The sequence below is a fragment of the Pollicipes pollicipes genome, unplaced genomic scaffold (assembly GCF_011947565.3).
Source record: "Pollicipes pollicipes isolate AB1234 unplaced genomic scaffold, Ppol_2.1 Scaffold_7261;HRSCAF=8764_pilon_pilon_pilon, whole genome shotgun sequence".
NCBI lineage: Eukaryota > Metazoa > Arthropoda > Thecostraca > Pollicipedomorpha > Pollicipedidae > Pollicipes > Pollicipes pollicipes.
Window position 1 is genome coordinate 39,913,508 of NW_023597054.1, and position 27,937 is coordinate 39,941,444.

At 54.9% G+C, this 27,937-nt stretch overlaps 3 protein-coding genes across 3 annotated transcripts; 2 read left to right on the forward strand and 1 right to left on the reverse strand.

Moving 5' to 3' along the window:
* Positions 1 to 1,191: 1,191 nt before the first annotated feature.
* Positions 1,192 to 5,552, forward strand: LOC119112343 (glutathione hydrolase proenzyme). The gene is made up of 5 exons (XM_037236482.1): positions 1,192 to 1,318; positions 2,234 to 2,426; positions 3,734 to 3,908; positions 4,201 to 4,354; positions 4,709 to 5,552. Exons 1-5 carry the CDS (start codon positions 1,297 to 1,299, stop codon positions 4,879 to 4,881), a joined length of 717 nt encoding a protein of 238 aa, XP_037092377.1. The 5' UTR covers positions 1,192 to 1,296; the 3' UTR covers positions 4,882 to 5,552.
* A 2,151-nt stretch (positions 5,553 to 7,703) lies between these two features.
* On the reverse strand, positions 7,704 to 13,156 carry LOC119112458 (gamma-butyrobetaine dioxygenase). Its single transcript, XM_037236657.1, has 6 exons — positions 12,945 to 13,156; positions 11,385 to 11,722; positions 10,522 to 10,627; positions 9,889 to 10,094; positions 9,208 to 9,374; positions 7,704 to 7,940 (listed from the first exon to the last, which is right to left on the reverse strand). Exons 1-6 carry the CDS (start codon positions 13,140 to 13,142, stop codon positions 7,762 to 7,764), a joined length of 1,194 nt encoding a protein of 397 aa, XP_037092552.1. The 5' UTR covers positions 13,143 to 13,156; the 3' UTR covers positions 7,704 to 7,761.
* Positions 13,157 to 23,879: 10,723 nt separating this feature from the next.
* On the forward strand, positions 23,880 to 27,512 carry LOC119113102 (E3 ubiquitin-protein ligase COP1). The gene is made up of 2 exons (XM_037237434.1): positions 23,880 to 23,927; positions 25,389 to 27,512. The coding sequence occupies exon 2, from the start codon at positions 25,410 to 25,412 to the stop codon at positions 27,354 to 27,356; it is 1,947 nt and encodes a 648-aa protein (XP_037093329.1). The 5' UTR covers positions 23,880 to 23,927; positions 25,389 to 25,409; the 3' UTR covers positions 27,357 to 27,512.
* The last annotated feature ends 425 nt before the right edge of the window (positions 27,513 to 27,937 follow it).

Genomic DNA, 27,937 nt, shown 5'->3' on the forward strand with positions numbered 1-27,937 from the left:
CTGCACAGAGGGGCTGGCGACGTACTGCACAAAGGGGCCGGCGACGTGCTGCACAGGAGGGACTGGCGTCGTACTGCACAAGGGGGCCGGCGTCGTACTGCACAGAGGGGCTGGCGAGGCTACGTCTGCACACCTGGCCAGATGGGGACTGCGCAGCTGGTTGGGGTTGACGTGGAGAGGGAAGGGGGGGGGGGGGGGCGAGCGCATCGCGGATGGGAAGACTGAGCATATGGGGCGAAGCTGGCACCACGCGTGGCGCCGGGAGACGCAGCTCTCCGTCCCGGTGAAATCCGCAGCTCTCGCGCTCCCCGGCATTTGGTAAGACCACGGCGGTGATACGAAGGTGGATGCCACGTGTGGGGATGAATAGATTTCGACCACACACTGCGAGGGTGAGGCACAGAGCACACGGGGTTAGGAAAGCTGAGATCGAACGCTAGACTGGGGTCAATTGTACCCATCGCCCCGACATTAAACAGTCAGGACATGGAAAATAACGCCCGCGGCCTTGCACACACTGTCTCTGTCTGGGCCCGCCGCCGGCCATCAGGTGCCGTCTGATTCATCTGTGCTCAGCCTCTCCCACCCTCGTCCGAGGAACGACGCCGTCTGTTCTCCCGCCCGAGCCGACTCTGTTCTGCCGACCGCAGCGCTGTACGACGGCCCGCTGACGAATGCGACGCTGGCTGAGCTGACGGCGGCCGGCGGAGAGCTGACCGCCGCCGACCTGGCCGACTACCAGCCGCTTCAGTACGAGGGCCTGCTCAGGGACTACGGTCAGTTGGGGGGTGTCGTGGCCCGGCCGCCCCAGTACAGGGCCTGCCCCTGGACTGAGGCCACTGTTAGTGCTCGTCATCGCAGCTGGCCGGACCGCAGAGCCGTCGCCACTCTCCGGCGGTGTGTGGTGTAAGATCGCGCTTTTGCTGCCTCATCGATGCCCAGCCTGTCGTGCGTGCCTGTCGTGCGTGTGTCTGTGTGGCTGATACGCCCCGGGGAAGGCAGCCTGTCGCGGTGCGGCCACGCTCACCAGGCAGACAGTGGGACTGTGACGTCATCTGTTGCCTTACACTCACCCAGTCGGCAGTCGGTGGGGCCGTGCGGTGGGCGGCGCTGCTGCTGCTGGCCTCACACCCCCCCCCCCCCTCCCCAGGCAACTTCTCGGTGCTGACGACGGCGGCGCCGTCGGCGGGCCCGGCGCTGCTGGCGGCGCTGGAGCTGGCGGCGCGTGCCAACCTGAGTCGCGCGCCGTCGGCGGCGCTCCGCCAGCACCGTATCTCAGAGGCGCTCCGGCTCAGCATGGAGAAGTTCGCCCTGCTCGGTCAGTGGCTGCTCCGGTGTCCGTTACTGGAGGTGAAGGGCTGGAACCTGTCTCCACCGGCGTCGCCAGCTCCGCCTGACACACTAGTGTGGTGGTGCTGACGCGTTGATCGCGGAAGAACGGACACGTCCCATGTGCGGGGCTGCTAACCACAAAAACGGGTAATGGTTGATGCTAGTTCGGACGGAGATCTTTGCAGGGGTCAATGTTTTTGGCTTCTCACTCCTCTCAATCTTTGTTTGGGTGCCCGTAGTTTTATTGGAGTCCGACATAAATGTAGGAAAAAAGCTTCTTTAGACATTTTTGATAGCCATGACTGGTATCAAGTCAAGAACTATTTCACAAATGGTACAATATGAATAAAAATCGTCGTTCGTCAACCTAAAAGTAGTTAAATCCGTTGACAAACACCTTTGGAAGCGGGTCAGGCTGTCGGGCCCTTTATCCGTTCCGCCATCTGTTACACAAATCGAGGCCCCTGAATAATGACCATTTGTCGTCGCTGTCGGTGGGACTGGCTCCGTTCAGTCTCGCCGGCTTGTATACGATTGCAGGAGTTTTATATTGATTTTAGAACCATCTGTTGAACTAAGTCACTTGCTTAATCATCTAACTGCCGTCCATGTTTGGTGTGCTTCGCCCAAGACGTTCAGAATTATACCATATGGTATGTATCACCAACATCAACTTATGTTGGGAGGCCATTCTCATTAATGAGCTTGGTTAGGTAGTCTACGTTTGCTCCTGCATCGATTGGACAAAGTCCGTGGTATTTCATTAGATATGTAGCAATACAAAGCGCTATCAAGCGGGCAGTGGTGTTGTGTGTGTCCTGCCTCCCATTCTGAGCGTGGCTGCCCGGTAGCGACCGCCCAGCCCGCTGGCCTCCGAGCCTAACGTGCGATCCGTCCGCAGGCGACCCGGCGTCAGCACCGCAGGCGACCAACGACACGGCCGCCCTGCTGGAGCCGGCGGCGCTAGCCCAGCTGGGCGCGCGCATCTCGGACCAGAGCCTGGTGCCGCCCGGGCCGCTGCCGGCGCCAGACACGCCAGCCGCCTCCCACATCTCCGTCATCGACCCCTACGAGGTCTACGTCAGCCTGGTCAGGTACGCCGAGGGGTGGTGACTGTGTGACCGACTGGGCTGTACCTCAGCCTGTCAGGTACGGAAGGGGGTGGTGACTGTGTGACCGACTGGGCTGTACCTCAGCCTGGTCAGGTACGGCGAGGGGTGGTGACTGTGTGACCGACTGGGCTGTACCTCAGCCTGTCAGGTACGGAAGGGGGTGGTGACCGTATGACCGAATGGGCTGTACCTCAGCCTGGTCAGGTACGGGAGGGGTTGGTGACCGTATGACCGAATGGGCTGTACCTCAGCCCGGTCAGGGGATGGACGTGGAGGTGGGAGGGGAAGGGGGGGGGGGGCCGACCTTAAGCTTCCACCCTCCGAGATCTTGCATTCTACATAGTAAGTGCCACGATGGTGGGTATAATGATGAACGGCCGGGGCTAGTGTTGTGTCCTTTTTTCGGTGGACACCGCCGCGCTGTCAACATCATAAATGGTTATTTACCACACCGCGGATGGAGGTAAGATCAAAATGCCCACGGAAACGAATTAGTTTATGTTGGAACAACACTCGGGCTGCAAAGTTGCAAGCACTGCCTGCCCTGCATCACCGGTGATGTTGCATCGCATTGCCGTGTTGTCTGCGATTTATCAAGATGGGCAATTGAAGACGGTTCTATGGTGTGTTGTGCATGACCAGCTGGAGGATTGGATGATAGTGTTAAATCAGCCGGTGGTTTTATAGGTTACTTCGCCTTTAATTGGACGGGCCTGTATAGGTCCCGTCGCCTGTAATCGCCTGTAATTGGACGCCGATATATATATATATATATATATATATATATATATATATATATATATATATATATTGGAATGTTTTGGCAGAATCCTTTCTTTGATACATGTTTGATTAAAAATAACTGCGGACACAGCATTGACGAACTTTTTGATGCATCGTTCTATTTTCTGGGCCTTTGACTTGGCGTCATCGTGGGGGGGGGGGGGGGGCGCTGGGGGAGCGCTGTTGCAGCTCAATCAACCGCAGGGGCACAGTCACAGCGGAAACATACGCCTCAAGACTACAGACTTCAACACCCCGCATATTCAACACCCCACATATATATATATATATATATATATATATATATATATATATATATATATATATATATATAATCGGCGTAGGATACTCATATGCGGGGTGTTGAAGTCTGTAGTCCTGAGGCGTATGTTTCCGCTGTGACTGTGCCCCTGCGGTTGATTGAGCTGCAACAGCGCTCCCCATTGTGTCCTGTGCGTCTGTGGACCGATTCCTGCACATCTCATCTGCCCTTGGCGCCCGGACAGCGGCGTGGGCGCATTCTTCGGATCGAAGTTCCGCTCGACCAGCGGCATCGTCTTCAACAACGCCATGTCGGCTTTCTATGATCCGGCGCAGGCGTCCACCGGCACGCTGAACCTGCCGCTCTCCGGCCGGCGGCCGCTCACGTCCGTCTCTCCCGCCATACTGATGGCGCCAAAGGTAGGTGCAGACGGCCGCGCACTATCATCTCTCTCGCCATACTGATGACGCCGAAGGCGCGTAGCAACATACTTTGAATGCGCTGTTTCCCACCACCTCGATGCTGTTCACTGTGCGCATCGGTGCGTGCGCAAAGTGTGCGGTTGGGGAGTCCTGAACGTGGCGTCGGCTGTCTGTTGTGAGTTTTACGTCAGCGTGTGACACCCGACTATCCTCACTAACTTGCTACCGTCCCGCGGCAGCGGCCGACAGCTCAGGTTCGATCGACTGACGCGAGATGTCGCTCCGCCAGGTATGCGGCCAGCGGGTGGTTACGGGCGGCAGCGACGCCTCGCTGCTGACGCAGGCTGTGATCCGGCTGGCGGACCCGCGGGAGAATCTCACCTCCTCGCTGGAAGCGCCGCGCCTCCACACCAGCCCCGACTCTGTCCAGCTGGGCATCGAAGGTGTGTGGACACTGCGGACGAGCCGACCCAGCCGGCCAGACCTGCTGTCGTAAGCCTGGCCACGATCTGGCCGGTACTGGAAAGTCCCTGGCATTGTCTGTTAACATGTCGTCGTATCTGTACACCTGATCAAACCTCCACCTTGCCACATCTGTACACCCGGTCAAGCCTGCACTGTGCCACATCTGTACACCTATTCAGTCCTCCCCTGTGCCACATACATGCACCTGTTCAATCCTTCACTATGAACAGCTGTCGCACTATGAGGACATACGCTGCCGCCGCTACAGCGCCGCGGCGTTGGCCGTGGTGCTGGTGTGCCAGTCAGGTGATCGTCAGCGCTCGCGCTGGCAGAGGATCGGCCGCTGCAGTTCTCCAGCAGCGTGCTGCGCTCCCTGGAGGCGATGGGCCACGAGACGCGCGGCGAGGAGAAGCCCTATCCCAGCTGCAATGGCATCACCAAGAACTATGACCAGCTGAGTTCGCACTCGGACTCGCGCGGCGGGGGAACGGCCGTCAGGTTCTGAGGGCGGGTGACGTCACCCAGCCGTCAGGTTCTGAGGGCGGTGACGTCACTCAGCCAGTCAAGCTGCTACAGGGACTAGCTGAGACCCCATGCTGATGCCTTTGCAGTGGCGGCGAGTGAGGCGAAGGCGTTGCCTTTGATGAATCTACGTGTTTACTTTCGTACACATTTTAGGAGTTGTTGGTAGCGACCAGAAATAGTGCAGTGGCTGAGCAGCTTTGTTTGGTTCATGTATTGCATTTTACGTTTAGTTTCGGTGTTTTTCTTGGAGTTTTCTCTTACCCTGCGAAATGGATGCATGAATGACATCGTCGTGCACTCCATGGCAATGCTTTTGCATTTTTTAAACTTATTTATTTGTGGTCCGGAACCCATAAACAATAATTCGCACCCACCTGTCATTTACCTGCGTTGGTTCATTCACCCTGCGGACAGACGTCTCAGCGGAGCCAACCAAGTGTTTCTCGACATACCCGACTTTTGAGTCAAGAGCAATCAATGATCCCGTGTGCGCCTGACAATGTTTTCAGGTCTTCAAAGGCAACTATTTGCTGAGCAAAGCGTTTGTGTAATTCATGCGGGTTTCCAGAGCCACTATTTATTTTAGGATAATTTTCTGGTGAGGGCGTGTGCTACAAGCGTTCATGATTTAAATACACGGCCGTTGTTGTTTCTGCGTATAGCCATGGAGACATGCATAATGAGAAACCCATCTGGACCGCAAGAAGTCCCAGAACGTGGGACTTGGTGGACGGAAGCCGTTGAGGTAGATTGCCCCAATCCTATTGGGCTTCATTTCTTGTGTTACGCTAGTCCATGCGATGCGTTTGTTACCCCAAGCCACAGCACGTCGTCTTGGGGAAAGATGACGAAGGTGACATCCTGTTTTTTCATTCCATTTTTCCCAGGGGCCGGAGCGCACGCATCAAGGACAGTCACACACATCAGGGGCCGGGTCGCACACAGGGGCCGGGTCGCACACATCAGGGGCAGGGTCGCACACAGGGGGAGGGTCTTATACATCAGGGGCTGAGTCGTACACATCAGGGGTCGGGTCGTACACATCAGGGACAGGGTCACATACATCAGGAGGTGGGTCGTACGCATCAGAGGCAAGGTCGCACACAGGGGCAGGGCCGCATGCTTCAGGGACAGGTTCGCATACATTAGGGGCCGCGCCTCGTCTCTGTAGCCGGCCGGCCGGAAGCGGCCGACCGAAGGGGGCCGGGAGGGGGCCGGTCGGAGGGGGCCGACCGGAGGGGCCGGCCGGAGGGAGCTGACCCAACTCCCGGTGCAGCGTCACCACCCCGCAGCTCCGACCCCGCCAGACCCACCCGACCTCTGCCCCGGGGCGTCCGGTCCGCTGCGGACGCTTAGCACCGTCCGACGCTGCCAGCCAGGCGCCCGCTCCCGCCGGACCGGGGCCAGACACGGCCCGAGTTCGCCGACTGGCTGGCCGTCTGCTGGGGGCCGCGGCCGGGCTGGGCGTGGTCACCCAGCACACGCCGCTGATGTGACTCAGATGGCGGCGGTGGCATCACAGGACCGCTCGCACAGCCATGTTGTAGAGGTATCGATTGGATTCCAAATTACTTGAATTTTACAATTTTGGAAGTCCAGTTTGGAAATTGGGCAGACTGGGGAGAACTCTGAATTTTCCGTGATGGCTCTGTCGTGTCGCAAATTGGTATGCATGGCGCACATAGCTTACCCACGATCCTTTTGTTCCTTTTCATGCGATTCGGGTAAGGAAATGCAGCCCATCTTGGGACTTTGGATCGGACTTTGGACAAGAACCTCTAGAAATCGGCACCTCTAGTATGTTCCAGTACTTAGTCATTGCGCATGTGTCGTGGGAAAAAGGACACAAAGTGGAACTTAACCTGCACGATCTTGAACCTTTCCATTATCGCTTCCTGTCATCAGCCAGTGGCGCCACCACTGGGGACCTGTGGAGAGTTCGGCACTAAACCATCGCAAAGCTCCTTCCATGTCATTCTGCTTAGGCTGGTGCGTGATGGGTAATCGTTCTCTTTCTTACGTGACTCGTACTACGAAGCTGCTTCCGCCCATCGTCGTGACCTGTCACAGGTTTGGCTACTTGGGGATGCGACGCTGAACGTCCGGGTGATTCAGCTGCCCCCACGTTGGGATGCGAGCGCCGGCATCGGCTGCTGGCCCGCGTGTCAAACACTCCGAGTCTGCCTGGTTGGGGATTCGTCCCGGCACAGATGTGCTCGTTAACTTCCAGAGCCATAAGCCATAACTTTCTCCGGATGCTGCAGACGGCGCGACAGTGCATGCGACCAGTTGAATGAACTTCCATCTGTCGTTGTTCTTCTCTTTCCGTGTGTGCTCCGATGAACGGAAAACCAATCTTGGTGGACGTGTACTTGTGTTGAAAACCACCTGAGGTTAGTATGTGACTACACATTTCTTGCTACTTCGACTACCGCTTGTAGTCAAGGCCTCTAAAATGAGACCACGACCACACGCTCATTACACATCTACAGTACGTACACAGTACGTACGCTTAATCGTCGGCACAGCGCACGCCTGACTCCGCACGGTGAGACTGCCGCTGCTGATGTGTGCTGATCCCGCCGCCGCCGCCGACACCGGACGGCCGCCACTGATGTGTGCTGATCTCGCTGCCGCCGTCGACACCGGACTGCCGCCGCTGATGTGTGCTGATCTCGCCGCCGCCGCCGACACCAGACAGCCGCCGCCGAAGTGTGCTGATCTCGCCGCCGCCGCCGACACCAGACAGCCGCCGCTGATGTGTGCTAATCTCGCCGCCGCCGCCGACACCAGACGGCCGCCGCCGCCGCAGCGCGCGCAGGACGGCCGCGTGGTCTGCCGTAGTCGCAGCGCGTGTCGCTCAGAAGCCGTAGCCAGACGGGTTGCCTTGCAGCCGCTCCTGAAGGACGCGGCGCCGCGAGCGCACCTCGTCCCAGTCGAGGTAGCCGCCCTCCAGGTGTCGTTCGCCGACGCAGCCGCCCTCCAGCAGCGGCTCTCGGCCGTGTACCAGGCGCACGTTGTCGAACACGATCATATCGCCTGCGGCGCAGACCGGGTCACAGGCTGAGATCACCAACACACCGAGCATAGCTGCACCAGGCCTGGTAGGTTCCAGCCACCGCTCAGTGTTGCCAGGCGGCTTGGTTTGTTATAATTTTGTGCCCAGCCCACTCAAGCGTGTAGTGTAATGCGCCGAGACTTGTCGCAGCTGAAGCACAGCATCAACACGACACACCCAACCATGAACTGTTGCATTCCTCCGCATACGTCATAGATCAGGGTGAAGATTTCACAGCCCATCATGTGGGCAAGCCATTATGAGCTCGTTGAGGAGCGTCGCTGCACTTAAGCTTTAACTCAGGAGCGGCGGTAACAGGGACACAACTGTCTCCGGTTCCGTCTGTTTACGGCCAACGCGCAGACCCTGGCAGAAGTCTGAGGCGATGCAGGCGACACTTCATAACGCTTGGTGTCAGAAGGGTGTAGTTTACTTTAGCATCGTTTGCCATGGCCTGCGCCGGGTGTCCCTCGTTCCCTGTTCTGGTATACCGGCCCGGCGACCCGGCCATGCTCGGACCAATGGCAGCGGTCACGGAGAGAGAGAGGGATCTTGGTAAGGCATCGAATAGCGCCTGTTTTCAACCAGCATCACGTGTTGCATTTAAGTTGGCCTCTACTACTACAGCTGCTCCATTACTGGTTCAGAATACATTTCAGAAGCCTTGAGGAAACCTTTCCAGATGACACTATGCGCACACATGCTATGCGCCAAATCGTACTATTATCTTTACCACGCATGTCGATTTGTACGGTTTTACTATGCGTCCTATAATGTTTTTTTGTGATAAATTTTATTTGAAAGTGCCTAAAAAAAGAAGTATTGACATGCTGTGACCCATAAATCGTTCACGTAAGGAGGAGGGAGGGGATACTAATTCCTGTTGGGCTTTGAGCGCGTGTGAAGTAGGTTGGCGCGCAAGCATAGAACGCGACGCGTTTTTCTACTGGAAATACAGGCAGCACGCATCTTACACATTTAAGTAAGCACGCAAATTGATCAACTATCACAAACGGGATCTTAAAAGTATCTGTTCTCGACCTGCTTTCTTGATCATCACGTCAAACCACGTGGGCACACATATAACCAATAGGCAATAACTATAAGTAATAGGCACAATACATGTAAACTATTGAGGCAAAAATTATATTCGAAATTGTCTGATCCCGAGCTGTTTTCCTGATTGTGAGGTCAAACCGCATGCTCGTTCTTACCGGCAGCGTCATTCCCCATCCATCAGCCACTCACCCTCCTTCATTTTCCGTTTGATAATGTACTTGTCGTCGTAGAACATATTGAGGAGCTTCTTCATGGCCTTGTACCAGGGCTCGATCTGCTCGATCGGCGCCGAGAAGTAGGAGTCGCGCTGCGAGGTGGTGAAGCGCAGACACTGCAACTCGCCCTCCGAGTCCAGCCTGGAACGGGCCGCGGCGGGGCGGTGACGACCGCCGAGGTCCCGCAGGCCGCGGACCGGGAGTCCGGGAGTCCGGCGCGGCGTCGAGGCGGGCGCAGGCCAGCCGCCGCCGCTCGAAGCCGGCCGGGCGATCGCGCATGACACTTAGTGAGCGTAATGGCCGGGTGGTTAGCATCTTCCGCTTCCACGTGCGGGGCCCGGGCTCGTGTCCCAATTACACCATGACGTCCTGGCGCTAAGGTGGGCTCTGCAGCCGCTAGCACTCCAAAAAGAGTGCGTGGGGACCTGCGTTGTATTACATTACAAAGCACGTGAAGTTTAAGTAATTGGTTTCACGGCCAATGCCCGAAAGGAATCAAGAAGCAGGCTGTACTGGAGCGTCCTTCTATCACGGCAAGTTCCCGCGTGACTACAGCTGTTATAGCGTTCACTAACCAGCGCTACAGGAACCAGCGCTAAGAGCGAGAGTGATCGCGGCACAGGCGGCGGCACCTCAACAGCTGACATGCCCTCACGTGATGACGGGCGCCTGCAGCAGCTTGAAGTGGTGTTTGCCGTTTTCGCCCATCGTCACGTTCTTGAAGTCGACTTTGACGGTGGTGAGGAGCTGGAAGGCGTCCGGGTCCTGCTGGCGAAGGTCGCGGCAGATCTGGGCGCCGTCCGCCAGCTGCGTCTCCCCGCCCTTGCCCTCGTACTGCACAATGAAGTGCAGAATCTGGAGCTGCAGCACAGAGCCGAGGCCTGTTAGGGCTCGCCGCCGCCGGGCCACATCGCCATCGGCCGCGCTGGGTGGCGAGCGCACGGGCAGGATGCAGTCAGACGGTACACCTGGTCCACGCGGCGTACGGAACCTCCTACGAGGATGCCGAAGGGGGCGTGTTGTTTAGCCGACCTGCCGCTCCAATAGCTATTCACCAACGAATGCTGCCAACGCATATGCATGAGGAGATCGAATCCTACTTTGGTGCTGCTGCACCGCTGCGCCTGGTTTGGCCCGCTGTGCTCACACCAGGCATGAGGCACCTCTGGTTACGATTTGGCCCGCCGTGCTCACACCAGGCATGAGGCACCTCTGGTTACGATTTGGCCCGCTGTGCTCACACCAGGCATGAGGCACCTCTGGTTACGATTTGGCCCGCTGTGCTCACACCGGGCATGTAGTCGTAGTAGCAGGCGTCCGTATGTATCTCGATGTTGCGCGCGGTGTATGCGATGCTAGTGGGATCCACCTTCACCCGCACAGTGAACTCCTCCCTGAAACCAGGCAGAGTCTGAGGCGGGGACAGGACCGGCTGCCGGTTAGCTCAGCCGGGAAAAGTGACAGAGCTTCATCTGGAGCAAAAGCTATCGCGCTATTGAATGAAGTTTGTGACAGACCAGCCCGATAACGAAAATTGATGTAACTGACTAACCTGGGTATAGCTCGCACCGAGGGCGAGAAAATCACGAGTAAGATCTGCATCTTGCCGTATTGCTGTGTGGTAGCTCCTCCCGTTATTCCCCACCCTCCTTCACCTAAGGACGGTCTACGGTCAAAATTGGATGATGTTCTGTCTTTCCTAGTCTGCTTTTTTGTCACCTCACCGTCGGTCTGTATCTACACCCAAGGCCGTCAGCGATTTCAATAGTAACGATTACATTTACCGATCATAAATCCTACTGAAATTTGAAAATGACCTACCAGTTCTTTAAGGCAGCTGAGCATTATCGCACGAGAAGTGAGGCTTGAGCAAGGACATTCCAGACTGAAGCATACGTGTTAAGTAGCGGCCGTTCCTGCCTCATGGCATAGGCGGGCTTGAATCCTACCGTTCTTTCCACATCTACACTTTTCAAATTGCATGGTTGGCAGGGTCCGTCGCGTTGTGGTGGAGCCTCCCCCCCACCCAAAGTGCGTGATGCGCATGGCGGTAGTGCCTTCCCTTCACCCGAAATGCGTGGTGCACGTGGCGGTGGCGCCTCCCCCTTAACCGAAGTGCGTGGTGCGCATGGCGGTGGCCCTCCTCCTTACCCGAAGTGCGTGGTGCGCATGAAGGCGATGCGCTCGCAGAGGCGGCGCACGTGTCCGGGCTGGGCGGGCGCTTCCTCCAGCAGCACCAGGCCGTACCGCTCCAGGTGGAGCAGCGCCTCCAGCAGCGCCGCGTCCTCCTGCATGACGCGCACGAACGGCAGGCGCGGCAGGTCGGCCGCCAGCGCGGCGTCCCACGGCTGTAGCGTCGGCCTACACACGACGCCACGCGCCGCCCGCTGTGCCGGCTCGAAGGCGCGCTGGCGCAGCCAGCCGGGCGAGAACGTACCGGCGTGGCCGTCTGACCACCGCATGGCCACCTCGGCACCCTCTTGCTCCAGCTGGCGGCGACGGGCAGGGGCGTCAGCGGTCAGGGGCTCCTGGCTGATTCACGCCGGTGTCAGCGGTCAGGGGGTCTGGCTGATTCACGGCGGCGTCAGCGGTCAGGGGGTCTGGCTGATTCACGGCGGCGTCAGCGGTCAGGGGCTGTGGCTGATTCACGGCGGCGTCAGCGGTCAGGGGCTCCAGCTGATTCACGGCGGCGTCAGCGGTCAGGGCTCTGACTGATTCACGGCGGCGTCAGCGGTCAGGGGCGCTGGTTGGCCCACGCCGGTGTCAGCGGTCAGGGGCGCTGGCTGGCCCACGCCGGTGTCAGCGGTCAGGGGCGCTGGCTGGCCCACGCTGGCGTGAGAGGTCAGGGATGGTTCAATGTGGCTCCAAATACTTAAGATATGTTGCGACCGGTGGGGACGTTAAGGTGAAGGCAGCTATCTATTTTATTCAAATTTAGCACGAAACGTATTCACAAGTTAATCGGCATCATGCGGTTTTGGCTTTGCAGTAGGTTGTGCAGACACTTCGCCGTCCAATCTGGAGAGCGGTCTGCCACACCGCGCGTCGTGCTACCAAAACCCGGCTACGATCCGCACCGGCGCTAACGCGGGATGAACGACGAACGGGGCGGAGGCATGAAGGACCGACTCCGGCGCTCATTGCGGGAGCGCGGGGCCACTTGTAACGACGGCGGTGGTCTAAGCACACGCTCGAAGTTTGGATGCTTCTGTCTGTCCATACGACAGCGTGCTGCGTCTGCGTTTGGCCGGTTCTGGGGTTAGTGTCCTGTGGTGGCATACATACAGACGGAAAGACAGGCAGACATGCGGAAACGGAGTTTAATGTACATAATCCGACTTCAACCTCGGGTTAGTTTTTGTACGTCCAAGCGTTTGTCAGTTTACGGAAAGGAAAAGGCCTGTTGATGAGGTACTTACCTTCCGTGGAAGATCACATCTGTCGTGACTTATATCCCCTATTATTCCAAAACGGCGCGTTCCATATTTTGTCCTAGCAGTGAACAGTTGCCAGTGGGTTGTGTTTACTACAGAACTCGGCGCAGAAATCGACCAGCGTCTCTGGCCGCGCGGCGGCAAGGTCTCTTGCCTCATCGCTCACCTCCGCTGCACAGTGTGCACGGCCACATGCCGTGTAACGCGAAGGCATCCTATCTCAGCCTTGTCCACAGCCTAGGGTTCCTCCTGACGCTTCCCGGAGAGCGACCCCCACCTTGACCTCCTGGACAGTGCAGTCGACGTCCAGGTGCTCCATAAGCAGCGTGCGCACGTGGATAGCGCCGCTGGTGAAGCACTGGGCGCAGTGGCAGTTGTCCCGCAGCCAGACGGCCGGGAAGGCCGATGTGGTGCCATCGGCCCACTGCAGCAGCACGCGACGGCCGCCGTCCGTAGCGCTGACCCGCCGCGCCATCGCCGCCACCGGCGCCACCGCCACCGGCTCCACCGTCTGCACCGCCGACATGGTGTGCTGCCGCGTGCGCCGCCGCCGCCCGAGTGGCGCGCCGTCCGCCGGGCGCCCCGTCTCCAGGGGCAGTCACGCGACTCCTGGCCATCTGATGCTGACCGCTGCCGGTGGCGCGACAGCGCCGGTAGACTATCGACGGCCATCACTGCCGGCCTGCGCCTAACAAGACGGGCTATCGGCGCCAGCATCGGGGCCCGGCGCGCCCTCTGCGGGGCCCAGCGCCGGACCGGGCCCGCCTCCAGCTGCGCCTCCCCCAGGGGCGGTCTGAGCACCGGTCGGCCCACGCCGCCGCCCTCAGCGGCGGTGAGCAACGCGTCACCTGCGAGACAGCCTTCCGAGGACGCACGTCTGCGCGTGTGCGCCGGGAAGGGAGACGATGGCACCCGTCGTTTACATGTCCAGGTGGTGAATTATGCAGGAGAGGCATGCATGCATCATGGTCGCAGACATACACGCCGTGAAAGGTGTCAGGCAGTTCTGCTACCCATATGGCCTCACCAAACCCATGCCGTCCATTGCGTTTAACGGACCTCAGTACGGTGATGCCTGGGGAGATGGCATCCCCGACAATATTGCGGTAGCAAGCTGGTGGCGACAGCAATCTCTTTCGATGCGCTGGCCCAATGTCCATACTGCTAGCAGGGTCGTTTTCTGAGACGTCTCGCTTCCACACATTTGCTTGGTTGAGCAGCATTCTTGACATTCTCCATATTTATACAGAATCCGCATATCGTTCCAGATGGTTCGAAATGCAGTAGTACCATCCACGCCGGGCAGGTGGCAATTTTTGGATATGCGGGCTACTTATGTACCATGATGCCAGAGGTCCGGTCAAATATCCGACCTCGTGTGAGGACATAAATCTCAATCACATCGCTCTCGAACCGGTGGGAGACCATTCCGGACACGCTGATGTCCGCATCCACTGGATCCCTTCTGGCACATTACAATTTGCCTTCCTGTACATGCGCGCGTTGCATCTCGCACAGCATCGACGAAAACACGGAACAAAATTATCAGAGTTTAAAAATGGAAAATTCTGCCACGTGTGTCATCTGCCAGTAAAGACTTTCATATACTGGCCCAATCCTCAAATCAGAGGCTCCATTCTATTTGTACGTGCTGACAGTATCCTGGCGATCAAGGTGACCGTGAAGTGTCGATTGTGGTGCGGAATATTAAGGATTCAGTTGCTTATTATGTACCGTCTTTGGCATGAGATGACTGTCTGTCTGTCATTCAGTGTTTGACCCTGAATGTAATTGGACGGTACCTGCGCCGCGTCTTGACATGATTGTATAAGTTATTTTGGCTTCGCGGGGCGCCTGTTTTTAAATTCTTTAATCTGTTCCGGGCGGTGGATTCCGCCCCTTGGGCCTGGCGCTGGGGTCTCCGAAACGGTTTGGAGCTGGTCTTTTAAATTTTCTGTTGCTCCCAACCTTCGTTTTTATGCATCGTATGAAAATATCTGGCACATGGCATGCGCATGGGCGGTCCCAAGGCTGGGTATTGAGATGGGCTTCCAGTAAAATTTGTCGATCATGCCAAGATGATGATTTCGTCGGGATTATACGCGCCGCCTTGGGATTACAGAAGCAACTCATTCCTGGTTAGTGAAGCAGTTAAAACGGGAGTGTGATCATTGCAATATAATTAAAGCTACATGGCTGGAGCTGCTCCAGGGCTCGAAAGAGTTTTAGTCTCTAAACAGTGTGGAATACATTTCGGTTCGTCAACACAGGTATGTGAGGGAAAGTTATCTCGAAATTTATAGACGTAAAGCTTGCACTTCAGACGATTTTACACAAACAATTGATGCATTCAGTGACAAAGCAGTACCCGGATTTTTGCGAAGGGGTGGAAGGGGCGAGTAGCCTTAAAGCCCATGCCAGCACGAAGGTATTGGCAATGGAAAACGTACGGAAAATAAGCTTATGTGAAGCTGGAGGAAGGAAAAGAACAATTTGTGCTGAAGCGCACGTAAGCCTGATCTATTGTGCGTTTGACTCTTCTAATGAAGCATTTAACGTGGGCCTGCTATCTGAAATGATGTAGCGTTCCTTTGGCATATTCTATGTGCAGGGGCGGCGTCTCGGATTTTGAGCTACTGGGTCGGGATTTTTCAGGGGACGTCCTTGACAAAAAGGTGCCTTCTTACACGGGGCCTCCTGGGCAGTGTTACATTCAAGGGGTGGTCACCAGGGGCACGTTCTCCACTACCAATCAATCGTTATACAAATCGTTATATGTATCGCTATCCACGTAAAAATGTCGACAATAAGCAGTCCGGTATAGGGGCCTTCTGACTAAAACAGGGAGCTTTCGATCCAGCAAGGAGCCTGTCTATTCGAAAACAGGGTTTTCCGTATCAGAAAAGGGTCTCCTGATGCGTGGAGAGGTCTCCCGATCCAGAACAGTATCCTTCCGATGCACAAAGGGGCCTCCAAATCCAGGAAAGGGCTTCGTAATCCCGAAGAAGGCCATCCTGACCCGGACACGCGGCTATCCGGTGCACAGGCCCGTAGTCAGGCGGGTGTGCTGGCTCTCAATCAATGTTGTGTGAGGTGCGATGGTGTAGTCAAACAAGGACGCATCGAGGAGCATATTTACTAACCAGAGATATTGTGTTGTCGAGAGCAGCCTTTTCTGCCTAAAAGCACACCAATAGTTATAAGACAGCAAGTTTCATCATATCTGACAGTTGCTTTAATATCTTCAACCCTCAAAGATTCCCTTTAACCATTTCCTCGCGGTTAATGAAACTCAGTTGCTGTCAGCATAACTCTATATGCACCGTGTTTGCTTACACTGCATGCTTTTCTAACACACGATTAAAACACACGCATAACCTATGTGTTGGTAGTGTTTGTGGATGCTACATATTGAACTGTTAAACCTTCCAGCCTTCTTATACCTTACATCAGGTGACGGGTGTAAAACGACGCCACGAAGGGCATCTGCAGATCAGCTCGTGGTCCGTGCAGCGCTCAGCGGTCGGTCATCTCCACAGGCCTCATGGTGTCCCGCTTATGGCTGGAGTCTTGCGAAACGGTCGCAGTTCCACCAGATATTGCACCACACTACCAGTTCCGCTTGCAGCATGCTCCACACGCTTGTGTGGTTTGTGTCTTCGCAGCCCTGTTAGGGATCACCGCAGGTGTGTTATGTGTTGCTTTTATAGGTGGGCGCGATCCGTCACTCCGTTAGTTTCGGTTTTGAACCGAGTATGCCGTCTTTTTTGTACATTGCACTCGTTAGATTACATGAGTGCGATTTCATCCGTAATACCCGTTTTCTCGGAATCTTCCGGTAGGTCCGGTAACTTCGAATTCAACGCCAGTCCGAAGTGTGACTGCGTCAGCTGCATCATGCAACTGCTCAGTTCATTGAAATAAAACATAATTTAGGTTACCGTACACCACGTTGGCTCCACCCCGTGTGAGGTAACAACCAATTAGAGACGTCAACATGCCGCGGGGCCCACGATGATTGGAGGGCTGGCGGACGGTGGCTGTCCATTCAAATGCTGGCCACGGATGTCTTCGAATTATGACTCGCATTCCCATCCTTTGAACTGACCGTACATTCGAACTTCAAAGGTTTGGTGTCCACGCAGACTGAGGCAATAGTGAGCACAGCGAGAGCTAAATCACGCTTCTCATATGCATGGAAGTGATTTGTCTTTACACTATACTTCCAAACTAACGTTATAAGGGAATATACCTTACTTAGAGAACTGAAAAAGCTGTATTTTTATATTTTCTTTTCAGAGTAATGGAGCAACGACTTATTATAATTTTGAAGTAATCGGGTAAAAATCAGATTAACTTATGTTGCATGTCCTAAAGAGGAACGAAGGTACAAGTAACGGAACTATCTTTCTAAAGGAACAGAGAAACGAATAACAAAACTGCCTCTGAGCAACGGCGTCTACCTCTGGTTATTTTACGTAGTTGGCAGCCACGTCACCAACAGGCCCCCGACCGGGACTCCTGACTACGGACGGTCGATATATTCACAGCGGCGAACACGCCTCGTCCACAGAAAACTGGTGGCCTTGAGCGGCTAGTCGCTCCTTGTCCCTGCATATTTGGCTGCGTGCCAGCTCACGTGCAATCTGAAGGGCTCTGCCAGCGTCGGATTGAATCAGGCATATCAGAAGCCGGTCAGTTTTGATCAGTGATCAGTTTAAGATCAATCCGCAGAGGCCTATGGCACTCTGTCGCCATTTCGTCCATCTGCTCACCTGGACTGACGATGAACATGCGCTGATAATTGATATCAAACGGCTCCGCATTTGACAAGCGATCGAAATACTTTCTTCAGTCGTAAATTCAGGGAAATGAACTACCCCTGTAGCACTTAGGCGTAACGCCAGCAAACAATTGCCGATACCCTTTTCTCCCAGTATAAACAAGACAGTATTCTGTGACTCGGAAGCGTCATCGACCACCCTGCGTGACCTTAAGCCTGTTTCCTCCCTTGGCATTACGTGGGTAGCTTAGCCCGGTCGTAGCGGGTACGCTTTCTCGTTTCCGGTCTATTGTGCCGTGATCATTACAAGCCCTTCAGCCTCGCCGCGCCAGCACGTGGTGGTACCTTCGGTCAGTGAAGAATCTCTGGGGAGGGATTGGGGTGACACGGGGCCATGCCCTCTTTGGTTCCAAAGTGGCCCATAGGCTCCAAGGGACCAAAACCGACCGAACCGACGCAGTGTTTAACACAAATCGCTAAAAAATTGACGTCTTTGGGCCCCTAGGCGACCAAGAACAGTCACAAACAAAGTGAAAGACCCATGCGCACACAAAAATAATTTTTTGATTGTTGAGAGGGTGGTGATTGGGGATATTTTAAGGCTCATTACGCTGTCCACAGGCCCTACGCTGTTGCCGAGGGGCCTATATGCACACTTGCAGGGTCAGTCCGATCGCTAAGGAGCCTTCCACGCTGCCCTTGATTGTTTTTCCATTTGCTCCGAGGGTCCACGCTGTTGTTGGGGTCATATCTACAAGGGGGAATAGATGCTCTGTGCTAGCATGCCGGGGCACTCTTGATCGATCAGTGGCCCTGCATGGATTCTTCCCCTTCGCCCGAAGACTCTATCCGCTCCTGTCGGGGCCCCATATGCTAACCTGCCCGGGCACTCTTGACGCACAGGAATCCACCACAATGATCTTGGGCACTTCAGATCTGCTCGGAGAACCCTACGCTGTTTTCCGGAGCCCCATACGTTCATCTGCAATTGCACCCTCGACCATTTCGGGGCATTATGAGTTCTTGTACATTTATATCCGTTTGCTCTTCCCGTTTGCTCGGAGGGCCCCGCGCTCTGGCCAGGGCCCTTTGGTCTTTGGTTTTTCTCGCATTGGGTCTTTGGTTCTCGGAGGACCTTACATTGGTGACGGGAGCCTCTTTGTTGGCCTGCCGCGGTACCCTTGCGCTGTATAGAGCTTTGCTATTGATCGCTCAGGTGCCGTCCCTATTGGTCCTGGGTTTTCCAATTATATCTAAATGTTAATCGGCCGGGGCACTTTTGGTGGCTCCGGACCCTCCACATTGGTCGCGGGGTTTACCGATGACGTCAGAAGCATCTTGCTCTGATGCTGGAGGCCTCTCGCGTGCTTGCGAGCGCCAGGGCGTTTCGCCTACTCGTGTGAACGGCCCTGGCTATGTTAATTCAGGCTGACAAGTCCGAAATCAGCGCAATCACGATCTCCCTTTGCGCCTTAAGCTTAGAGAAACAGGCGGATATGCTCCGATGAATTTTTCCGTGCAATTGTCTAGGATAATATTACGCGTCTCCGATGTCGCAAAGGATGCCATTTCCGTAGGTGAATGCTAAAATATTTTGTATTCCTTGATCACAGCCAGAACAAACACTGCATTTGTCATTAGCCATCTGCTGATCACATCGACTAACCAGCTGGCCGCCGGCAATCGGCTAGCCGTAGAATAAGCAGCCTTGGAGTCAAGTCTGCGATATACTAAGCCTTAAAATGACAGGACCCACCATGATCTAGACAGGTGAAGGCAAACGTGTATACATGTTACGCCTGTTTTTTTGGGCGGGGGGGGGGGGGTGCGCACAGGATGCTGGTTTCCGTATGAAAAAAACATGTACACAAATCTTAGAATTTTATAGCCGGAATCCGATGATTTATGTCGAGCGGCCCCAAACTGAAATGTTGTGTACATTGACAAATTTCTGGACCCGCTACTGCCTCTGGTGACGTCACATTATATGCACTCTGATCCACATGATAGATAATGACATAGAAGCCATATGAAAGAAGCGAAGGGTTACAGCCTACGAAGTGCAATAAAGTAACATTTTGAAAGCCTTTAGATAATAACGTTTGGTCGTTCCGGAAACCTCACTGGCTCTCACGAGATACATGACCTTTGCGTATAGGCGACTACCTTAATACCTATTTACCGCATAAAAAGATCAACTCACAAACTTTATCCGAGCATCCTTAAAAAAAAATGGTGCGCCTGCTTGAGTTCCATGCTTTAGTAAGCAGCTGGTCAGTTCAAAGCGCGGAGCATGCGCCATCTGGATTCGTCTCTGCGTGCCTTTAGTACGACCGAGCACACCAGACGTCTGCCTTGGCTGTCTTAGTGGCTGTAAGCCCACGGCACAGCCCCAGGTGTTTCGACTGGTGAACGGACTTCTCAAGCAGGTTAATTACATACATTGATGTGATTAACATTAGTGATCCTGGGACATTCTGCCAGATTGGCAATAGTCTCAAACTGATAATGTCTACGTATTTAAGAATGCAAAATAAACAAGCCTCATGTTTGGAAACACGCCATTTCAAGGGTACGTAGAGTTTGCGCTGAAATGGGAGCTCAGTTTCAACCTGAAGTGTGGGCGATATCGTTCGGAGTCTTGGGCACCAAGCCAACCGTTGTTGCTGATTCCTAGCTCCAGTTCATTCTGATATAGAGATAGAGATGGAGGACTTCGTCTGCTCTTAATTCACAGCGCCACGACCGTGGCCGTAACCAAAAGATTTGCCGGCACGGACGGTCGCAGACCAAATTTTGCGGCGAAATGCGCGCAGCGGTAGTCCCAAAACAGTTACCTCTGGAAGCCGTTTTCACTGAACCAAAAAAAGAGAAGGTTAATACAGTTTTGAAAAATCCCGACACGTGCTTTGTAACACCGTTTAACAGGGGAAAGCGACAGCCTTCTTCTTCACAACTTTGCTGGCAACTCAAACCTTGTTAGCTCAGTCTACTCAGTCTCAGTTTGCGTGCTGACACAGAGCGCCGAATCATGGCACCTAGACAAACGCTGTGTGGTACTTATCGCATGTGGTAGTGCACTGTTTTGCCCCTGCCCGACCTAGCAAACCTCTGCCCCAGTAATTAGAACCATCCAGAAATGCCTCCCGCAAACTCATGGCTTTCTGGTCGCCGTTGTCAGCAGCAGTGGCTGTTGACAAATATTGGAACTTGCTGGCACTCTTCCGAAGACTTACTCTGAACAAATCGTACATTTGAAACGCATCAGTGCTGCATGGCCTTTGAGCCATGGAGTACTCATGAGGAATGAGTGTAAGTTCAAAGAGTTCAAGATGCATCCTAAAATCCATGAACATATGCTGGGGTAACTGCTGGCAGGCATGGAGAAGAAACTAGCTATATAAAACTATCAAAACGAAGCCTTTGGTATTAGAGTAACCCAGAGTTTACCACTAAGCATCTTCGTTCGCCGTACATGACAGGATAGGATGCTGCCATTTAACAAATGAAACAGCTTTATCCAGCGTGATTTAAAGAAGATGGCTGGTGGACTAGATAAATAAGCATACGTATTTAAGGTAGTGTAAGCTAAACGCAAATCAGATCTGAAAAGTGAGAGGGGGAGGGCGGGGGAAGGCAGTGAACATTGCTGGCCACTACACCTTGAAAGTGTGTGTGTGTGGGGGGAGGCATGTCCTCCCGTGCCCCCCCCCCCCCCCACCCGTTTCAACTCCCATGGGCCTTGGCTGAAACGATGTGGAGAAGTTCTCCTTCGGTACTAGGGTTTCTGACTTACACAGGGCCTTTCCACTGGCTTTTTGTGAATGCGAAGTGTTGCATCGTCATTTCCCAAAACTCCTTCATTGTCAAGAAGGCCCCTGATCAGCACAAGAGGCCCTTTGACATTTGGGGTCCCATCCCTGTCCCTATTCAGCGAATGTGCCCCTAGCTGACCTGGGGCTAATTGCCAACACACGGTACCCTGTTAGGCGCTGTTGGCCCTGACTAGCACAGAAGGTCCTTAACTGTTTCAGGGGCCCCGACCAATGTAGGGAGCTTTCCCATTGGCATTTGCTGTCCCCGGCCTTACCTCTGCTCAAGAAAGAGGCTTCCTAGGGCCCAGACACGGCACCTTCTTTTTGATATTGGCGGTCTCAGTCAGCTGACTGAAATAGTCACTCACTGTCCCGGGGCCTCCGATCGATGCAAGAGGTACGCTGATATTTAGGAATTCGACCTTCGGAATAGTCAGGAAGGCCCCTGATCAGCACAAGAGGCCCTTTTACATTTGGGGTCCCATCCCTGTCCCTATTCAGCGAATGTGGCCCTAGCTGACCTTCTGTCCTTCATAGGGCCTCCGGCCTGCCCTTTAGACCCTCCAATCAGGCCCCCGATTGTGATCGGACCCCTTCGCGACCCTCGGGACCCTCAGAATCTGAGGGGCGGGGGCTTTGTGCTTCTATCCCCCTGCTTCCTGCGCCCCTTAAGGTAGCGGTCTCACAAGGTGTCACGAAATTGATGCGCGGTTGTATCGTCCTCACTAACAGAAAAAAATCAGAACGGTTGATGATTTATTTGTCAATGTAATCCCACGCAGCCGTATTCACTGCCGCATGCGCTCCGGCATGCCTCACACCAGGTTGTCGGGAGTCGCTGCCTTGACCCTCCGCCACGCCGCTTGCACGTTTTGGAGCAGGATCTTCTCTAAAGTGGCCGGCAGCATCTTGTTGGGCTCCTTGACAATCGCCCAGAGATTCTCGATTAGCGACATGTCAGGGCTGTTGTCTGGCCTCGTACCCTTCTCCCAGAAGCCCAGGAAGTTGGTGGAGCACCAGTCCTGAGTCTTCCTGGCGTGATGAGCTGGAGCGTCGTCGTGCTGGAAAGTCACCCTCGACATGTCTGGCAGGAGTTTGGCCTTGGTTGGCGAGCCTCCTTCCTCCGCTGCATCGCCGAGGCAACAGTCTTCTCCAGCACCTCTCTCACGTGGTAGTCGGCGGCAACGGCCTGCCCACACGGAACTTGGCGTGGCTTAAAGAGGCCTCTGCAGTTCATGATGCCACAGAAAAGAATCTTTGGCGGCTGCTTCACTGTCGGCGATCGGCACTTCCGAGCTGCTGTTGGCCCTGACCCGGTCGTTATGACGGGTAGGAGTTTGGAAGAACTCGAAGGGAGACTCATCACTGAACAGGATGCGCCTCCAGTCCTGAGCGGACCAGATCTTGCGGGCCTTGGTGAATTCCAGCCGCCTGCACTTCTGATCCACGGTAAGGTCATTGGATGCTTCCTAAAAATAAAGATTATGATGCCCCAAAATGAAGATGTTTGGTGCTCCTTTGTCAAAGGGGCTGACCCAGGATTTCGTCAACGGACGTGACACGAAATTGTGTCCCTGCAACGTCGGGGCCCGAAATAGAAGATTTCGTGTTTTCTGGAGTACACCTGAAATATTGGCGTCTGGTGAAAAAATACGTTATGTGGTTACGAAATGAAAGCTTTCGTGTCTTTTCACCATGCGACTTTTGGTGCCTCTTCGGGGTGCGGAAACAATGTGGGGCCAACGGTGAGGGACGGGGCCCCATGCCCCTCCCCTCAGGGCGCGGGGAGGGGCATAGGGGAATCGTGATGCCCTGAGTTTTGGTCCGTGTTTGAGGTCAAGGTTTGGAACTTTTAAATGGCCCATTTAGATACGCATCTCTTTAAAGTAAACCCAGCCAGCATGTCCAACTGAGACCGATAACGGTCCGTGATGGGAAGTCATATGGGGCCCATCAGGGCTGCCCACTTCGGTCCCGTGTGGATATGTCATGGGCAACCAACTGGGTCTCACATGGGCAGCCCACCTGCGGCGCGTATGGGGCCAAGCTGGGATCCACATGGGGCCCACCTGGGCTGCCCAGTTAAGACCATAGAGACCTTGAGACCATAAGGCCATAACCTTAAGGTTATGGTACCCCGAGATAAATGCTTATTTACTGCCACCTCCATGCCCAAGGTGCCAGCGCACGAATTCCCCTTTGTGGGAGACGCAATATTTTTGTGTCCCTGGAATTTGGTCACCTTTCAGATCCGGATCAGATCAGATCCAGATTCGGATCAGATCAAATCCAAATCACCCTTCAGAACGGAAGCTTGTGGCCCATTTTGGCGTCCTTCGCCTACAGTGCCCTGTCGGAAATGAAGGCGTGGGGCCATTTGTGGTGCACCTGAAAATTGGTGACTCTTGGTGACCCTTGGGCTCAAGGGCAATGACTCCACGAACCCTTTTTCGAGATTTGCCACCGCATTAGGATATTATATTGCATCTGAAATTGCAATGGTCATGATGAAAAGATACCGGATTCTTAAAAGTGACGTCATATAGTCAGCTGATATCCGACAGTTTTTTTGTAACACCGATACACGGACCTTGCATCAGGCACTGTATGATGTCTCGGGATCTCGTTGGTGGGGGAAGGCCGTGGTGGGTGGCCGCATAAGGTACATACTGGGAATTTGGGTGTGAATGGTGTATTGAGTGATAAAAATAATGAGGTTTGACCCTTGTCTAAAATATAGCTTAATGACCAGGCTGCTTTTCGGTGTATTGAGCACAAACCGCCAAGTACAGCTGTATGCGTTGGCCAATTTGGGCTTGTACAACAGACCTCCAGTTGGGGGGGGGGGGGGAGGTAATTGGCTTTTTGGGGTGGCACGTATTTCCACGCCAATATATGGCACAGGTGTAATATGTAGTTCAAGGAAGGCATCGGCGGATCCTGGTGGGGGGGGGGGGGGGGGGGCCCGGGGCCATGGCCCCCCCAAAACCTCTGGGGGTATGTTATAGCCCCCAAAAACATTCCCAGGACTTCATAAAAATTTTGTCTACTTGCAATCTGTTCTAACTTTAACTGTTTCAACCATTTTGTTTTAACTTCCATTTAAGATTGAAAGGCATTTCAGTGCTTTTTTCAGTTTTGAATGGTGTCCTCACTAGGTACTTGCAAAAGGCACCATGCACTGGACCTCGGATCCCACGCCAGCCAGCTGTCAACAAACGGTTGCCCCCCAAACTCCAGGCTAGATCCGCCCGTGAAGGAAGGTGGGATGGTGCATCCTCCCATTCCCCCTGTGTCCAGGTATATTCCCACATTACAATTTAGGCTCATGGGTGATCAGCTGATCAGATGCAACATTTTGAAGACCGTGGTCTGATGCATTGCTTCATGTTATCACACAATCATTTCACTGACATGGCCATTCCACATGTCTCAGACTCCATGCAGGTGCACCTACTGGGTGATGTACCATAGTGGGTGCTGCAAAAACTAGATGGCTGGCAAGGGTTTATTCACAGTGGTTTAAGATGGCTTGAAATCACCTTGAAAATGTATATCCAAAAACCTGTACCTTTCTATTATGTCACAAGATGGGAATTTCAATGCACAAAATATGCTAGGCACCATGATTAACATATTTTTTGTAAGCATTACATCAAGCAGATTTGCACATAGTGGCAGAAATCTGGAAAATGAGTTGATAACCATGTATGTGGCTTGGCTGAATTCATCCATGTTCAAGTGTTTTCTTTTAATTTGTGGTGCACACATTGCTTGTCCAAGGTGCCCTGAACCCATCACCACTGTCAAAAATGAACAGTCTTGAATTTGACTGAGTTTCATAAGTACCCAAAATTTAGTCTGAGTGCATTGTGTCATTAATAATGTGTATGCTATTGCAGGCTAATTGTTCTAAACTTTTTCTTGCTTCTGGCAAGAGTAAAAATTAGCTTTGTGTGGCAATCAAGTGATTGTAAATAAAGCTAAAAGACATAATATTTCAAACACCTTACCTGACAGTGCCACTAACATGAGCCACATTGTGGCATACTTCAGTGTTTTTTAGTTGAAACCAACATGCTGACAGTGCTGGTAACACAAGGTGTTTTGTGACATTTTTCAGTGTTCTTGAAGTGAGGCCGCCATGTCTGGCAACACTGCCGGACTGGGGCGGCCAGGACCCTCGAAGGGTCGTCGCTCCCGCACCCGCGTGATGAACGGCGTGGCCAGCTCCTTCCAGAAGCAGAGCGAGGATTTCCTCTGTCCCATCTGTTTCGAGGTCATTGAGGAGGCAATGATGACACGCTGCGGCCACACCTTCTGCAACCGCTGCATCGTGCAGAGCATCCAGATGAACAGCCGCTGCCCCAAGTGTAGCCGCGCACTCGACGAAGACAACATCTACCCCAACTTTCTGCTGAACGAGCTAATCACGAAGCACCGGCGCGCTGAGCGGACGCCTACGCAGCTGGGCCGCCTGGGACCGGCCGAACTGCAGGAGTACCTGACCGCCGAGGCGTCCGGCCTCGGCCTGCCCAACGTCACGCTGATGCTGGAGCTGCTGGAGGCGCGCCGCGCGGCGCTCGAGGCCGACTCGTTCCGCACGCAGAGCCAGCTGCTGAGCGAGTTCCTGGCGTCGCTGAAGCGGCAGCGGGAGGACATGCTGTCGCAGCTGCAGCGCGAGATCCGGGTGATCGACGCGGACCTGGCGCGCGTCGACGGCGCTCTGGGCGAGCGGCGACGCGCCGACGACGCGCAAGAGGAGCGCCGGCGCGGCGCGGCGCAGGCCGACGTCACCATGGTGCCGTGCGTGCCCAGCCTGGAGGCGGAGCGGGGCGCGCTGCCCGCCGACGCCGCGTCGCCCGAGGCTTCGCTCGCCTCCGACGGCGAGGTGCCCGAGGGCTTCAACGTGGGCCGCGACGCGGACGCACAGAGCCCCGACAGCGACGCGATGGCGCGCCGCCGCCGCCAGGTGCACATCCACTTCGACGACCTGGTAAAGTGCTACTTCTCGCTGCGGCCGCGCGCCGTGCACCTGGGCGCGGGCGACGAGGAGGCGGACGGCGCGGCGGCGCTGGACACATTCAGCGACGCGCTGTCGCGGCTGACGCGCTTCAGCGGCGTGCGGCCGCTCGCCTCGCTCAACTACTCGTCCGACCTCGTGCCCAGCTCCAGCATTGTGTCCAGCATCGAGTTCGACAAGGACCGCGAGCTGTTCGCCATCGCCGGTGTCACCAAGAAGATCAAGATCTACGACTACGGCTTCGTGGTGCGCAACGCCATCGACATCCACTATCCGACGCTGGAGATGGCGTGCACGTCCAAGATCAGCTGCGTGGCGTGGAACGGCTACCACAAGTCCGTGCTGGCCAGTTCGGACTACGAGGGAGCCATCACCGTCTGGGACACCGCCACCGGCCAGCAGCGACACGTCTACCAGGAGCACGAGAAGCGCTGCTGGAGTGTTGACTTCAACCTGGTCGACACCAACCTGATCGCGTCGGGCAGTGACGACTTCACGGTAAAGTTGTGGGCCACTAATGCTAGCCACTCGATCCTCTCGCTCGAGGCTAAGGTGAATGTGTGCTGCGTGAAGTTCAACCCGAGCAGCCGGTTTCAGCTGGCGTTCGGGTCAGCCGACCACAGCGTGCACTACTACGATCTTCGCAACATCAAGGAGCCGCTGCGCGTCTTTAAGGGTCACCAGAAGGCGGTGTCGTACGTCAAGTTCGTCAGCGATACGGACCTCGTGTCGGCCTCCACCGACAGCCAGCTGAAACTATGGAATGTGAACTCGCCCTCGTGCCTGCGCTCCTTCCACGGCCACGTGAACGAGAAGAATTTCGTCGGCCTGGCCACCGACGGCAACTACGTGGCCTGCGGCTCGGAGAACAACTCGCTCTACATCTACTACAAGGGCCTGAGCCAGAGCGTACTGTCGTACAAGTTCGAGTCGCCCCGCTCGCTGCTCGAGCGCGAGCGCGCCGACGACGGCAACCAGTTCGTGTCGGCCGTCTGCTGCAAGAGCGGAAGCAACGTGGTGGTGGCAGCCAACAGTCAGGGCACCATAAAGGTGCTGGAGCTCTACTAAGGCGGCGGCCGGCCTCGCGTGGTATTGGCCGGCTGGCCACCTCGGCGAAACTCCTCTACAGGCGGCTGGTTCGCCTGTGTTCAAGTGTCTGTCCTCACTGTTCTGCGTGGGTGATGCGGGGCGGGTTTGTAACGCAATATAGCCTGGAGGTTTTTACACGATGGGTTTGGGTGCTGGCGGTCGATTCGGACGTGGGTGCGGAAAGTCGAATAAGGGAGCAGCTGTGATTATTTTGGAAGCATTTCCTTTTTACAAGAAGGAGGAAAATCGATAGTTAACGGTCGCTTAAAGTGAAACGTATAAAAGAGACACTCCCAAATGTGGATGCAAAGCGACAATGACGAGAGAAAATATAAATCTGTCTGAGCAGAAGGAACGTAACAGCGGGGGATTTAGCTGAACCATCACTGCCAGCAGACCATAGCTGCAAACGTAGTCATTGCAGTCTGGGTCCGGCACTCCCATAAACATTGCCTTTACGACCCATCCACAGCACTTTTCAAGGGTCTGGGTGGCCAGCTCTGTACCGTGTCCTGGTGGCCAGCTCTGCACCGTGCCCTGCTGACCAGCTCCGTGCCGTG

Coding starts and splice junctions, on each gene's coding strand:
- LOC119113102 (XM_037237434.1), top strand. CDS start 25,410: ATGTCTGGCAACACTGCCGGACTGGGGCGGCCAGGACCCTCGAAGGGT.
- LOC119112458 (XM_037236657.1), bottom strand. CDS start 13,142: ATGGCGCGGCGGGTCAGCGCTACGGACGGCGGCCGTCGCGTGCTGCTG. Junction 11,723..12,944: donor GCACTGTCCAGGAGGTCAAG/GTGGGGGTCGCT, acceptor CGTCGCCGCCAG/CTGGAGCAAGAGGGTGCCGA. Junction 10,095..10,521: donor ACTACGACTACATGCCCGGT/GTGAGCACAGCG, acceptor TCTGTGCTGCAG/CTCCAGATTCTGCACTTCAT.
- LOC119112343 (XM_037236482.1), top strand. CDS start 1,297: ATGGAGAAGTTCGCCCTGCTCG. Junction 1,319..2,233: donor GGAGAAGTTCGCCCTGCTCG/GTCAGTGGCTGC, acceptor ATCCGTCCGCAG/GCGACCCGGCGTCAGCACCG. Junction 4,355..4,708: donor TGTCCAGCTGGGCATCGAAG/GTGTGTGGACAC, acceptor TCGCGCTGGCAG/AGGATCGGCCGCTGCAGTTC.